Raw genomic sequence first — 14,281 nt, 5'->3', positions numbered from 1 at the left:
GAGAGAGTATTAGTTCTCTCTGAATTTCAATAAGTCAACAATGAAATAAGTTATCAAATTATTTTTTATTTAAATTCAATGTTAGCACTATAGAAGAATTATCTTATAAAAACTTTGAGAAAATATTAAGTGAACATAATTTTAAAAGTAAATGTGATTAATTAAATCTTATTTTAAAATAAAAAATTAATTGAACATTTACAAGTAATAAATAAGACTATTTGACAATTCTACCTTTTTATTTTTTAATATCTTAAGTAGTTGGGAGAAGAACGAATTCGTTGCTCTCGCTGGTGGTAGGTAATTATTTCGTTTCTTTAAGGGTAAGTAATACCTGTATACCGTATACGTGCTTCACTTCTAATGCATTCGCATAGAGAAGTGTGATGATGAAGGCACCAGATAATAATAAACTTTACTTAAAAGTCTATTAAGTCTTTAAATTTTTAAAATAATAATTAAATTTATTAATATTGTATTTTAATTTGATACAATAAAATTCAGAAACTTGTTAATAATCTGTTATCACAGGTTATTAGGGTTCCGACCAACTCTTCCATTGATTCACCAACAACTTTAGAACGGTCACTGGTCACTTTATTGTCAGAAATATTGTCGGAATTGGTTGAAATATTGACAGAAACCATAGTAACATATGATAATAGGTTAATAATTAATTTTTAAACTTCATTGCACCAAAATACAATGTTGATAGATTTAATTACTTTTTAAAAAAACTTAGGAATTTAATTAACTAAAGTTAGAAGTTAGAAGGCTTATTTGATCATTTTTTCTAATAATAATCATAACTTTTTCATGGCTGCTAATAAGTAATATCCGGGGTCCATGGAATGGAAGGGTAGAGTTGTCAATTCAAATAAACTCATAATAGGATTACGGATGGAGGATAAAATGATAAATGGTGAGAACTTGCGTGGGTTGCTCATATCGTGTTCAAATTTGTTTGTCCACTGCGAAGGGGAAGAAAGAGCGGGAGGGTTTTACACTTTTACTTGCTGCCTGGAATCTGGATGATATAATCAATCAATAATATTATTATTATTAATTCATTAATTTGGTAATTAATCAATTCATTAATTCAAATGGGAAGGGCGTTTCTGTATGTGATAGTCGGCGGAGGAGTGGCAGCTGGGTATGCAGCCCATGAATTCGTGAAGAGAGGCGTCTCTCCCGGCGAACTTTGCATCATCTCCGAAGAAACTGTATGAATTTCTTCTTTAAAAACAAATTTATGTTCACAGAAAGTTTCCTTTTGCGTGTTCTGTTGATTCATTTATTTATTTATTTATTTGTGCTGTGCATCTGGTGAAATGAATGCTCCGCGTCGTGTCTGTGCTTAAACCTTTCGATTGGATAGTTGTTAATCCCGATTGGTGGTATGGAGTTGGGGTTAAGGCAATTTGAATTATAAGAACTAACATTTGGTTGGTATATTACATTTTTCTGTCCTTTATCTAATGCTGCAAACTGCAAAGTAGAGTAAATGACGCAGTTAGACCTTTGGTCTAAAGTTCTGATTAGGTGTGTTAAGGACAGGACTTTTGCAGTGAAATTTTCTGAGGCAAATTGTTGTTGGGAGGCTGTTTATTTAGGTCTAATGACACATTTTAAAGTGTCAGTTGTTTGCTTCTTATGAACTGTGTAAGAGTGTAGAATGAACTTTTAGATTTTGAGGGAGTTGCTTTGATGGTTGTGGCACGGTTCAATGTTAATTTCAATTTGCTGTGAAACTGTGTCACAGGTTCCTTTATATCCAAAAGAACTTATTCCCTCAATCCCTCTTTGTTCCCTTTCCGCCTTTCATTTTTCTTTGGGAATTTTTTGATAGGTAATTCTGTTCTTTTGCTTATTGCTGCATTTAAGAAACTGCATACTGTTCAGTGAAGTGTGATGGAAGCTGAGAACTCTCACTGATTCTTCTGTGTTATCAATCACTATTCAGTATTCACTAAATTTCAGTTTGATTTTCCTTATCTTCGCGCTCATTAGGAGTATGTTGAAATTCTTATGGGGTTTTCAGGTTGCACCATATGAAAGGCCTGCATTGAGCAAAGGATATATACTTCCAGAAGGTACTCTTCTTGATTTGTTCCTGGTTGCATCACGGAATTCTTTAGCTTGATTTTCTCCTTAATCCAGTGATTTTGTTGCTTAACATGTTTCCGTTTTGAATTTCTCAGAAGAAGTAATCTTCCCCTGTAATCCTATCAAAACTTCATGGACACCTGTTAACTCTGTGTTTCAAAAACTATTTTTTGTGACATGCAGCTCCTGCACGTATCAATGCATTTCACTGTTGCGTAGGTACTAATGAGCAGAGGTTAACACCAAAATGGTACAAAGAACATGGTAATTGCATATCTGATTTTTCCTTATGCAAAAGTTGATTTTGAACTGCAAAATTTCAAGGACAGTTACTGAATTACTAATCCTTAAAATATTAAGGATCACTTGCACGTTTACTTTTATCATGATTGCTGTTTGATTGCATTTTTGTTTATAGGTATTGAATTGGTTCTAGGAACTCGGGTTAAGTCAGCTGCTGTGAAGCGGAAGACGTTATTAACTGCAACTGGAGAGACTATAACATACAAGATTCTCATTATTGCAACTGGTGCTCTGGTACTTAAATTATTATTGCACCTATCTGATTGATTTCTTCACCACATCAGATTAATTTTTAGTTTTGCAGCATGATGCATGGACAGGCAGTTTAATATAGAAAATTAGAAATACTTTAGCAGCCACTCTTTGTATTGAGTTAATAACAACGGTACAATTTTTGACCAGTGAACAATGATGATGTCTTGTCCAGTGATAATGCCATTTACTCACTAAGATCTATAATAGACAATGAGTGTACAAAGGTATAAGAGCAAATCTTTGATTTGCATAAAACAAACTCAATGAATTCTTGTAGTGAAAAGTTTGGAATTAATGATCGATGAATGTGTATATAACCTTCTTGCCAACAAGAAGCATATTACTAAGTTAACTTTTCCGATGAAATGTCAAACATGTATAAATTGATCTAAGTTTGATTGACATGTTTGAATTAGGCGTTGAAGCTTGAAGAGTTTGGAGTGCGTGGATCAGATGCTGATAATGTTTGTTATTTACGAGATTTGAATGATGCAAACAGGCTTGTAAATGTTATCCAATCATGCTCTGGTAAAAATGCTGTGGTCATTGGTGGTGGATACATTGGGATGGAGTGCGCTGCTTCTTTGGCAATAAACAAAATAAATGTCACTATGGTCTTCCCAGAAGCACACTGTAGTGAGTAGTTATCTTATGCTTTAAAATCATTTAGCAAGCTTCTAAAGGGTGCTTGAAGAGCAGATGGAAACTTTGGCAGAACAATTTGTCTCTGAGTTGTCAGGGAATTCCATCTATTTATCTATTGCACTTCTTTGCAATCATCAAATAATAAGTATCTAGATCCCTGAAATTCTAAAAATGTTCTTTGGGGCAAAGTTGATATAGGAAGTACTTTAGGTTTTTATATTGTTTCACAACCCTGGCTCATGTGAGTTTCATTAGACTATTTGAGGAATAAGTTCCTGTGTGTCTTGTTTCTCAGACCAGAGACTTCCTAGGAAGTTATTGGAAACCATATTGTATACAACTAATGTTCTTTTCATTCTCTCTGTCATGTATTAGTGTCTATACTAAAAGCTTAGTTTTAGGTTTAATCCAAGATTTCTTAATATTCACCTTTATTTTATTTTCCTTTGGTTTAGTGGGCCGGCTTTTTACTCCAAAGATTGCAAGTTACTATGAAGAGTTTTACGAGTCTAAAGGAGTGAAGTTTACTAAAGGAACTGTCTTAACATCATTTGATTTTGATGATGATGGGAAGGTAAGTATACTTCCATTACTAAGCTGAACCTATAAAAATATTCTACAGCAAAAAAATGGCTTGAAGAAATTAGTGCATCAAGATTATCTGCAGTCATATGAAACGTATGCTCTTGTGAATGCTGTAGTTCCATTTCTGTGACAATAGTGACTCTTCCATGTAGTCAGATACAAGTATTTATTGAAATAAATGCATTTAGACATTTGATTCTCAACCATGTATGCTAATTACTTCTAATTGTGAAAGTTGGACCAATGATCTGCTGATGCAGGTTACTGCGGTTAATCTCCGAGATGGCACTAAGCTTCCTGCGGATATGGTTGTGGTTGGAACAGGAATCCATCCAAATACTAGCCTGTTTGAAGACCAACTGACATTGGAGAAAGGGGGGATTAAAGTAAATGGGAGAATGCAATCGAGCAATAGCTCAGTGTATGCAGTTGGGGATGTTGCTGCTTTTCCCGTCAAAATCTTTGGTGAAACACGCAGGCTTGAGCATGTCGACTCTGCACGGAAATCAGCGAGGCATGCTGTGAGTGCAATCTTGGATCCAGAGAACACAACAGATTTTGATTACCTGCCATTTTTCTACTCCAGAGTGTTCACGCTCTCATGGCAATTCTATGGAGACAATACGGGTGAAGTAGTTCATTTTGGTGATTTTTCAGGACATAGTTTCGGGGCATACTGGGTGAACAACGGCCACCTTGTCGGATCTTTTCTCGAGGGTGGAACCAAAGAAGAGTACGAAGCTATATCCAAGGTCACACGGCTGAGACCGCGAATTGAAGACTTAGCTGAACTTGAAACGAAAGGGGTGGGATTCGCTCTAACATTGAGTCACACGCCACCAACTTCACAGCCTCTTGATGCCAGTGGTTCTGGTTTTATTTTGGAGAAACCGTTATATGTTTGGCATGCTACGGCTGGTGTTGTATTGGCCGCATCTATTGCTGCCTTCGCCTATTGGTATGGTACGAGGCGTCGAAGGTGGTGAGAGGATTTGCCTCCACCACGTTAATACAATATAGAAATTTACTTGGGTCATACACTCATTGTGCTTCTGCTTCAGCTTCATGAGATTTCCACTGAATAGCCATCTTCATGGCTTCACTTTTCAGGAATTCATTCCAATATACCCCTCATAACAGTAACAGCTTCCTTTCAAGCTAATTCTAACTATTGCTGATAAAATAACCTCTGCAATTCCCGCAAGCTTTAACAATTACAGATTTACAGTTTGCTAATTAATCTGTAACGATTTTGATGCATGGATGTAATAATTTTTACGGAGTAGTTTTCAATTCCAGCTCCTCCCTTTTTCCTTACTGCTTCAATTACTATTACTTATGTGGTGGTGGTTGGTTTTGGTGGTAGTGTTGGTGGTGGTGGTAGTTGTGATGGTGGTGTGGTAGTGGTTGTAGTGGTGGTGGTGATGTGGTAGTTGTGGTGGTGGTTGTCGTCGTCTTGTGGTAGTGGTAGTCTGGTGGTTATTAGTGTTCATATTTGTTAATTGTTGCTCACCCTTTGTAGTTCGTTGCAACATGAAGAAAGATAAGGTTTTGGTCTTTGCTGTGTAATATTACATTAGGCCATTAATTTTATTTTATTTTTTATATAGATTTTGATGATGTTACAGATGTATATTAAGAACTTAGACCCCCCTTTCTTTTGTATCAATCTTAAGAGCCTTCAACAGAGGTTTGCCTTCGGAAAATCTTAGGAGTTGTAGTAGAGGTCCGACAAATTGCAAAATATTGCCTAAGGGAAGGTGATTGCGTTCACTTCCGGTAGACCCAGTCAAGCATACCTCTTGTAGCATTAGTAAGGTCAAAATGGTAGATCTAATGTACATGTTGTAGGGTCTTCCGATACATGTTTTAGCATCCAACCTTAGTTACATCAGTTCCAAGTCTCATATTAGCCCATCTTCAACAAGTATAACCGATAAAGAAATATGGAGCCTAAGAGGAAAGTCATTTGTCTCTTGGTGATAAGAGATGTTATGCATATTCTTCAAAGATATCTGACTCACATCTTGTGACAAAGAGCCACCATGTTTTTTGACCGCTACAACAAAGCGGTTGGTCGTATCATGTTCAAATTGGGAAAAAAGCTTGCATTACCCAAAGGTCAATTGCGTGTAGCCATAAAAGGAGGAAGTTACAAGTAAGGATGTTAATTTAGCCCTGAACCAATGGGCTGACCCAATAAGTCCTAAAAATTGCAGGGTTAAAATCCAAAAAGATCAATCCAATAAAAAAGTAAGCTCATTGGGTTGGCCCGATTGAGTTGGGCCGGCTCATGGATTGTTGAGCTGGCCCGTGTAATATCCAATCATTATTGGATGGATCATAGTCCATACAACTTGTGTGGATCATGAATATAGAGTATATTTTTAATATACTAAATGTATATTATTTGTGTATTGAAGGTACATTATTTGATAGTATATATAAAATAATGTACTTTTATACACTACACACATTATATATACACTACACACACACTATACGCGCGCACACACACACACACACTATATATATATATATATATATATATATATATATATATATATATATATATATAGTTATGAACCTACTCTATTTGTAATAAAAATTTTGTTTAGTGATTTAGCTCGTTGAATTAGCTTAACAACCCGTTGTTTAGGGTTAGGGCCAAGCCAACTCAAAAAGAAAAAATAAAAAACCATTTAGCCCAAACCAACAAGTCTACCAACCCTGTAGGGCTAGTCCAAAACCCAGCAGGCTAGCCCATTTGACATCCCTAGTTACAAGCTTTTGGACACATACCATTTCAAAAGAAACCAACGGAAATATTTCAAACTTTAAGCTCTCAAAGTCTTCAACTCTATAAATAGAGCACCCCCCTAAAGCATTAGTCAAGACGAAAATACGACTAACGAGTAACGAGCATCTCTACAAGCTTACGCAAATTTTCTTAAAGCCCTCAGCCATTCCAGCTCTAAGCACTTTAAGAATCCTTGCGATTCTGTCTAAAGATTATTCTTGTTGACTAACGACTCAGTTCATCTTTCATCCTTTTCAAAACGACTTGGTGGTATACCCTTGAAGACGAAGGTGTTGCAATGAAGAACATGCAGCTTTGTAAAGAAAGTCGTTCTTACTGACTTGATGGTGTTGTCACTTGTATTTGGAAGAAATACTAGTGAAATCGCTCATGTATTTAAGAGCATAGTGGAGTATGTGGTTTCCCGAATCACTATAAAAACTTGACTCAATCTCTCTAACCATATGTTTTTTATTTTTGATTATTTATCTATTCGAGCTTCACACACACACAAACGTTTCCAAGCAAACCGCTACAAAATTATTTAGTCAATTTTCTTTAAGCCTTTTGCAACACACTTCAATTTTTTGATTGAAATAATATTTTTAAAGGTTTAAAAACTTATATTTGGAAATTTAAGCTCACTAATATTTTCAAAAGAGTTAATACCCAAAATGGTCCCTCGACTATGCCATAATTACCGATTTGGTCCTCAACTACCATTCTTACCCAATTAAGTCCTCAACTATGTAACTTTTACTCAATTAAGTCCTCAACTATACAATTCTTACCCAATTTAGTCCTCAACTATACAATTCTTACCCAATTTAGTCCTCTGTATTAATTTGACTGTTTGTTGACTGTCAAAAGTCGGGATAAAATTATAATTTTACAAGATTCCTCCTTCCTCTCCATTTAGCAGCGCCAAACCATGCAGCAATACACTCCGATCAGATTTCGATCGTCAAAAAATCGTTGGAAATCAAATTCATGGGCTATCCGATGCATAACCACTACTTCGATACTGACAGGTTTAGAACCCAACCGGAGCTTATTGCTACATGGTTTGGCGCTGCTAAATGAGGAGGAAGGAGAAAACTTGTAAAATTGCAACTTTATTTCCACTTTTGACAGTCAACAAACAGTCAAATTGACAAAGGACTAAATTGGGTAAAAATTGTATAGTTGAGGACTTAATTGGGTAAGAATGATAGTCGATGACCAAATTGGTAATTACGACATAGTCGAGGGACTATTTTGGGTATTAACTCTTTTCAAAAAATCGTAGAAAGTGTATTCATCCCCATTCCCCCTCCCCCATTTCTAAACTTTCTCACTGTTTTGAGACCAACAATGATAATTTGAAAAATGTTGTGATTGTAAAGATGCTTTATTGCCAAATAATAGTCCAATTCAACAAATTTAGATTGTATCGTCCTAATGGTAAGTTGGGTAGTATAATAAGGTAAAATTGCTAAAAGAAATGTACTCCGCAAGTGTTTGGATATAATCACAACAAAGTGCAAATGTTTAAATTTGTTCCAACAATAAACCTTTATATTTTGTTACCCTATTTAATTTATTTCCCCATTGAACAATACTTCTAACTTCGCTCCTGCATTACCTATCTCATAACAATGCAGTGTACTTACATGTATCGCCACCAACATTTTATAAATATTAATGACATTTATTATTTTTTGAAGAAAATAATTTGAATTAAACAATTTCGTATTTTGAAAATTAAAATATCATTGAACTTGAACACATTTTCAAATTTTGAATTAAAGATTTTAAAAAGAAGTTTTTAAAAGTTGAAAATGAAGATAGAAATTTCCTTGTATTATTGTTATTCATCTTAATTTGAAAATGAAAATGTGAAGTGTGATCATTGTGTTGTGTTGGTGGAGCAAATTATCAATCATGTGGACCATGGTTCACACGGCAATTATACTGTTACGTTCAACGGGTCTACACGACAGCCGTTACGTTCAACGGATCCACACAATAATTGTTATGTTCAACGGGTCCACACGACAGCCGTTATGTTCAACGGATCCACACAATAATTGTTACGTTCAACGGGTCCACACAGTAGCTGTTACGTTCAACGGGTCCACACAGTAGCTGTTACGTTCAACGGGTCCACACAGTAGCTGTTACGTTCAACGGGTCCACACAGTAACTGTTACGTTCAATGGGTCCACACAGCAGCTGTTACGTTCAACGGGTCCACACAGTAGTTGTTACATTCAATGGGTCCACACAGCAGCTGTTACGTTCAAATGATTATGTCTACGACATGCTCAAGATGAAATAAAACTACAATGTGTATAAAATGAAACTAAATAACATTGCATGTCTCACATATTGAGTGTATATTGTCAAATGAAATTGTAATTGAATTAGAAATTAGAATGATGCTTTAGTGGTGCAGTAATAAAACTGTAGTGTGTATAAAATGAAACTGAATAACATGTCTCATATATTGAGTCTATATTGTCAAATGAAACTATAATTGAATTAGAATGATACTTTAGTGGTATTGTAATAAAATTGTAGTGTGTATAAATTAAAACTGAATAACATGTCAAACATGTTGAGTATACATTGTCAAATAAAACTATAGTTGAATTAGAGTGATACTTTAGTGGTGCCCGCTGTAATGAAACTACAGTGTGTATAAAATAAAATTAAATAACATGTCTCACATATTGAGTGTATATTGTCAAATGAAACTATAGTTGAATTATAATGATACTTTAGTGGTGCCCGCTGTAATGAAACTACAGTGTGTATAAAATAAAATTAAATAACATGTCTCACATATTGAGTGTATATTGTCAAATGAAACTATAGTTGAATTATAATGATACTTTAGTGGTGTTGTAATGAAACTATAATGTATATAAAATGAAACTAAATAACATGTATCACGTATTGAGTGTATATTGTCAAATGAAACCGTAGTTGAATTAGAATGATACTTTAGTGGTGCTGTAATGAAACTACAATGTGTATTAAATGAAACCGTAGTTGAAACCGTAGTTGGTAATTAAACCGTAGTTGAATTAGAATGATACTTTAGTGGTGCTGTAATGAAACTACAATGTGTATTAAATGAAATTGAACGATCCACGCAGTTATTGAACTCTTGTTGCTTAGCTTCTATCTGTTGATTGAGATCCATGATCGATAAAACTTTGATAATACACTCAACAAAACAAATATAGGAGAAGCTTAGAAGAAAAACAAAGATGAGAGAAGCAAATGACAAGATCACAACGAACATGAGAGAGACTATTACATAGACTTTATCGAAATTTGTCGTCTACCATTGTTAACGATCATAATTTATTTGCTCAAATTATTTAAACTAGTTTGTATTACTTCCTAGTCCACAGTTTATCGGCAAATTATACCATGAACCATGATCCATCTTATTATAGTTGATATATTATGTGTCTGCAGTTAACATATTATAAGCCTTTAATTTATTTAAAAAAAAAATTCACTTTTGATCCCTTAACTATTGTACATCTATCAAATTTGATCATTGACTATTAATATTTTCAAATTAGGTGTATCACTATGTAATTTGTATCACATTTGGTCATGCCGTTCAATTTTTCAGCCCACTATTGCCAAAATTTCAACAAGAAAAATAAATTTGTAGGCAATAGTTGGCCGAAAATAGCTTTTTAATTAGAATATATTATTTTTCTCGTTGAAACTCCTGCAATAATTGGCCAGAAACTTGACCGAAAAATTGGACGACAGGACTAAATGTGAAACAAATTACATAGTCATGCACCTAATCTGAAAATAATTGATAGTCAAGAACAAAATATGATACAAATTACATAGTCATGTACCTAGACACCTAATTTATTGAGAATATATTAACGACATATATATAATTTTTAGATCAAAATTCACAATATAAGATGGAGTTGATCCACAAAATATGAATTGGTTGGTTGGGTGGCTCCATTGTTGCCATTATTGACACCAAACCAAACCCCATGCCCATGCCCCTTGCCCAACGTTGTTTTGTTTGTTTCACGCAGCTCAAGCTGGAAAAGACTCAAACTCAAACACCCCTCTTCTCAAACATGTGAGGTTGCCGTACGTACATCCTATTTCTGGTGGAATCTTTACTGTACGGCTGTCACTCATTGGGTGGCGACACCGCACACCACCCACCACTCACCACCTCAGCCTCAAGCGAGTATGCTTTTATTTTTGCATCCCAGCGAGTGAGTGAGACCTCCTCCGCGATCAATCATCCTCACTTCACCGTCTCAAAAAACAAATAAAAAAAACTCAAAACATATTAATTAAAAAGGTTTCGAGTTTCGAGCAGTAAAATGATGTGATATTTTGATCTTGAGATAAGCGCCGGGTCGAAATCGCGTTTAACTAGAAAAGAAGAGCGCTACCTATTCATCACTTTATTTATTCGTTTCTCAAACTTTCTTGACTTGTTCATTTCTTGGTTTGGGAAGCTCTGAAGAAGAAGAAGAAGCCTATCTAGAAGCTGCAGAAATCTGTGTTGACTGGTTGAAGAAGAAGAGAGTCCAAAGGTCCCATTTTTGTTGAGGTAATAATGCCCTTTTCTTCACTCGTGTTGTGTGTTTACTAATGTTTCCATGAGGAATCGAAATCCCTAGATTTCCTGTGTATCATATCCTCCTATGTTGGGGCTATTTCTATTTTTGTTTTTCTCCAACTATAATACTATTTTTACTTCTCTGGTTCCAGACTTGGTCCCCGCGATTATCGGGGTATTAGATAGGGCAGGGCAATCTTTAAGATATTTCCCCTAAAATGGCAACGCAGAAAGAATCAGAGACCGCTGAAACCCTAGCGGCTGGTTTTACTGAACTCACCAATTCCAAAACCCCCCCTCCTGGTGATAATGGAGGTTTGGGCAGTGATCAAAATGGGGACTTTTTGTCCGTTAATGAACAGGATGCCGTTATTGGTGATGGGATTTCTCTTTTGGTACAAGTCCATGGTACATTGGAGACTGAGAAAGAGGAATTGGCACTAAGAGGAAATGATAATAATAATAATAATAATTCTCCTGTTTTGAAGAAAGAGGAGAAGCCACAAACTGAAGCTATTAATGGGGATGGAAGATTAGGAAATGAAGCTGATGATGATGATGAGAGAAAGGATAGTGTTGATGAAGGTGTTTCTGAACACACCTATTCTGTAGGTGACTATGTTTGGGGTAAAATCAAGAGTCATCCATGGTGGCCTGGCCGGATTTACGACCCGTCTGATGCTTCTGAGTTTGCGGAGAAGTACAGGCAGACGGGTAGGCTCCTCGTGGTTTACTTTGGGGATGGCTCTTTCTCTTGGTGCCTTCCATCGCAGCTGAAGCCCTTTGCCGATAACTTTGAGGAGATGTCGAAGCAGAGCAGTATCAAGACTTTCCTTTATGCGGTGGATAAGGCTCTCGATGAAATTGGCACATTGTTGGTACTGGGAATGACTTGTCAATGTATACCACGAGACCACATTGCTGGGTGTGGTTGGCCCATGGCAATGAACGCTGGAATCAAGACAGGAGCTCTTGTACCAAAAGGAGACACCCGTACGCTTTCCCTTCCTAGTTATGACCCTCGGTTGGTACTTTTAAAGTTGAGGGATCTTGCTCGGACCACTTCTGTTCCCGGGAGGCTTGAGTTTGTTGTCCTCACTAGTTGGCTATCTGCTTTCTATCGGGCAAAAGGGGGTTGCCGGTTATCTCTGTATTCTGAGCCCAGTCTAATTGAAGGCCTGGAGGATAAGACTAGAAATAATGCTTTGGATGAAACTGATTTCAGTGTTTCTATTGAGGTACCTATCAAGGGTCCCCTGGATGACGAATGGGGTTCTTGCCAAAATACCGGCCCTATAAATTGCCCAGTACTTGCTGATGATAAGCTTTACCACCGTAGGAAACAAAAAAGCGTGGCTGAACTAATGGGAGAAAACGTCAGGTCGGATGTTGGGAATAGCGGTGATGGTGTTGCTCAGGTTACTGAAACGGGTATTAAGGAATGTGGGAAGGAGACCGACTGCTATAGTTCAGCAAAAATTGCAAAGAAAAGGAGGAATCCTTTATTGTCCATTAAATGCAGTGAAAATGGTTCTGGGAACAATGTAGGAGAGGCCAAAGAAGAATCTGAAAAGAGTCCTGCTTCAAGGGAAAGGAAAAAGAGCAAGTATCTATCACCTCCATACACAAGCCCTAGGTGGATTACTGGAAGGTCGAGTGCTAAGAGAGAATTTGAAGCAGATTCTGAAAAAATTTCCAAAACTGCTAGAGTTGGCGAGCAGATGAAGCCTGCTGCAGAAGGAGTCGGAATTCCTAATTCCGAGGAAATGAAGGAAAAGGTTCTGGAACAACCTGATGATCTTGACATGGAAACTCAAATTGGCAAAGAAAATCATGAGAAGACACCTGGCACTGTTTATACGAATGCATCTATAAATCAAGTCCTAACAGAGTTTCAATCTACTGCCATTGACCCTTCAAGCAACTCTGGAACCCTTGATATGGTTAGAGAATTCATTAGTGCATTCAGGAAGTCAGTCTATTTAAATCGAACAAACTACAAGGTGCATACCAGTAGGCAATCTGGGAGGAAGAGAAAATCACCGTGCTCCCCGATAGAAAACCATGTAGATGGACCGAGTGCAACTAATGCTAAGTCACAGCAACGAGGAAAGAAGACTAAACTGGCCGAGGCAGAAACATCTAAGCTCAAGAAACCCGCTTCAACATCTTCTGGGGAAGCAGAAGACAAGGAAGCTGCTAGAAAAACATTTCCTGTATCCCTCGTCGTAACATTCTCACCTGGGTATCCTCTGCCATCTAAAGAAGAGCTTGTTAGAATATTCAGCAGGTATGGTGACTTGAATGAAAAGGAAACTAATACCTTCTATAACTCTAACTGCGCTCAAGTTGTCTATGAGAATGGCTCTGATGCAGAAGCGGCCTTCAGGAAATCTGTTAAGCAAAGCCCATTTGGCGGTGCCCATGTTAACTACAGGCTCCGTTACTCTCCACACAAGCAGGATCCCAGAGTCTTGCTCGACTCGCAGTTGGAACGCGATGATGCTTCGGAGATTGGTTCAATCAAGCAGAACCTCAACATTCTGAAATCTATGCTGAGAAAGTGTAATGGAAAAATATCACCAGAGGAGAAATTCGACCTGGAGGGTGAGATCAAGGGACTGCTGGAGAAGGTGAGCACAATGGATGTAGTAGCCCCATGATATATATTTATATATATAGTACTTAGTGCTACCTTTTTGTGTCAAGGATGGACATTCAAATAATCAGATGACTTCTTAGACTCTTGTGTGGAAGTAGAGGGATGGACAGTTTATTTATATAGGATGGTAGATTGGAATATGGCTTCATGAACTTTCAGAGGGACAGTTGTAACTAGTTTCATAAGATATACTTTACTGCTCTTTAGAAGCTAGTTATTATTACTCTAAAATGATGGCTGAAATGCTTGTGTGGTTTTGAATCTTCTTCCCCTGATCTATTGATGAGATTCTCCCTTGTAGTCTTTTTTATGG

General features: G+C 36.7%; 2 protein-coding genes across 4 annotated transcripts; both read left to right on the top strand.

The window, feature by feature from the left end:
- The first annotated feature begins 900 nt into the window (after window positions 1-900).
- On the top strand, window positions 901-8,091 carry LOC109158326 (monodehydroascorbate reductase 4, peroxisomal-like). 3 transcript variants are annotated; one of them, XM_019306256.1, is made up of 8 exons: window positions 901-1,223; window positions 2,042-2,093; window positions 2,290-2,370; window positions 2,525-2,643; window positions 3,081-3,300; window positions 3,765-3,883; window positions 4,155-4,901; window positions 7,978-8,091. In XM_019306256.1, exons 1-7 carry the CDS (start codon window positions 1,104-1,106, stop codon window positions 4,878-4,880), a joined length of 1,437 nt encoding a protein of 478 aa, XP_019161801.1. In that variant the 5' UTR covers window positions 901-1,103; the 3' UTR covers window positions 4,881-4,901; window positions 7,978-8,091. The 3 variants fall into 3 exon arrangements, with proteins under 3 accessions (XP_019161801.1, XP_019161802.1, XP_019161799.1); XM_019306257.1 differs by lacking the exon at window positions 7,978-8,091 and adding an exon at window positions 4,915-5,192 and having other exon boundaries at window positions 4,155-4,880; XM_019306254.1 differs by lacking the exon at window positions 7,978-8,091 and having other exon boundaries at window positions 902-1,223; window positions 4,155-5,192.
- A 2,785-nt stretch (window positions 8,092-10,876) lies between these two features.
- On the top strand, window positions 10,877-14,211 carry LOC109158195 (serine/threonine-protein kinase ATM). Its single transcript, XM_019306067.1, has 2 exons — window positions 10,877-11,297; window positions 11,459-14,211. The coding sequence occupies exon 2, from the start codon at window positions 11,525-11,527 to the stop codon at window positions 13,967-13,969; it is 2,445 nt and encodes an 814-aa protein (XP_019161612.1). The 5' UTR covers window positions 10,877-11,297; window positions 11,459-11,524; the 3' UTR covers window positions 13,970-14,211.
- Window positions 14,212-14,281: the final 70 nt, after the last annotated feature.

The sequence above is a fragment of the Ipomoea nil genome, unplaced genomic scaffold (assembly GCF_001879475.1).
Source record: "Ipomoea nil cultivar Tokyo-kokei standard unplaced genomic scaffold, Asagao_1.1 scaffold2805, whole genome shotgun sequence".
Taxonomy (NCBI): domain Eukaryota; kingdom Viridiplantae; phylum Streptophyta; class Magnoliopsida; order Solanales; family Convolvulaceae; genus Ipomoea; species Ipomoea nil.
Note: the sequence above shows the minus strand (reverse complement) of the source record. Positions and strands in the feature narration are given on the sequence as shown.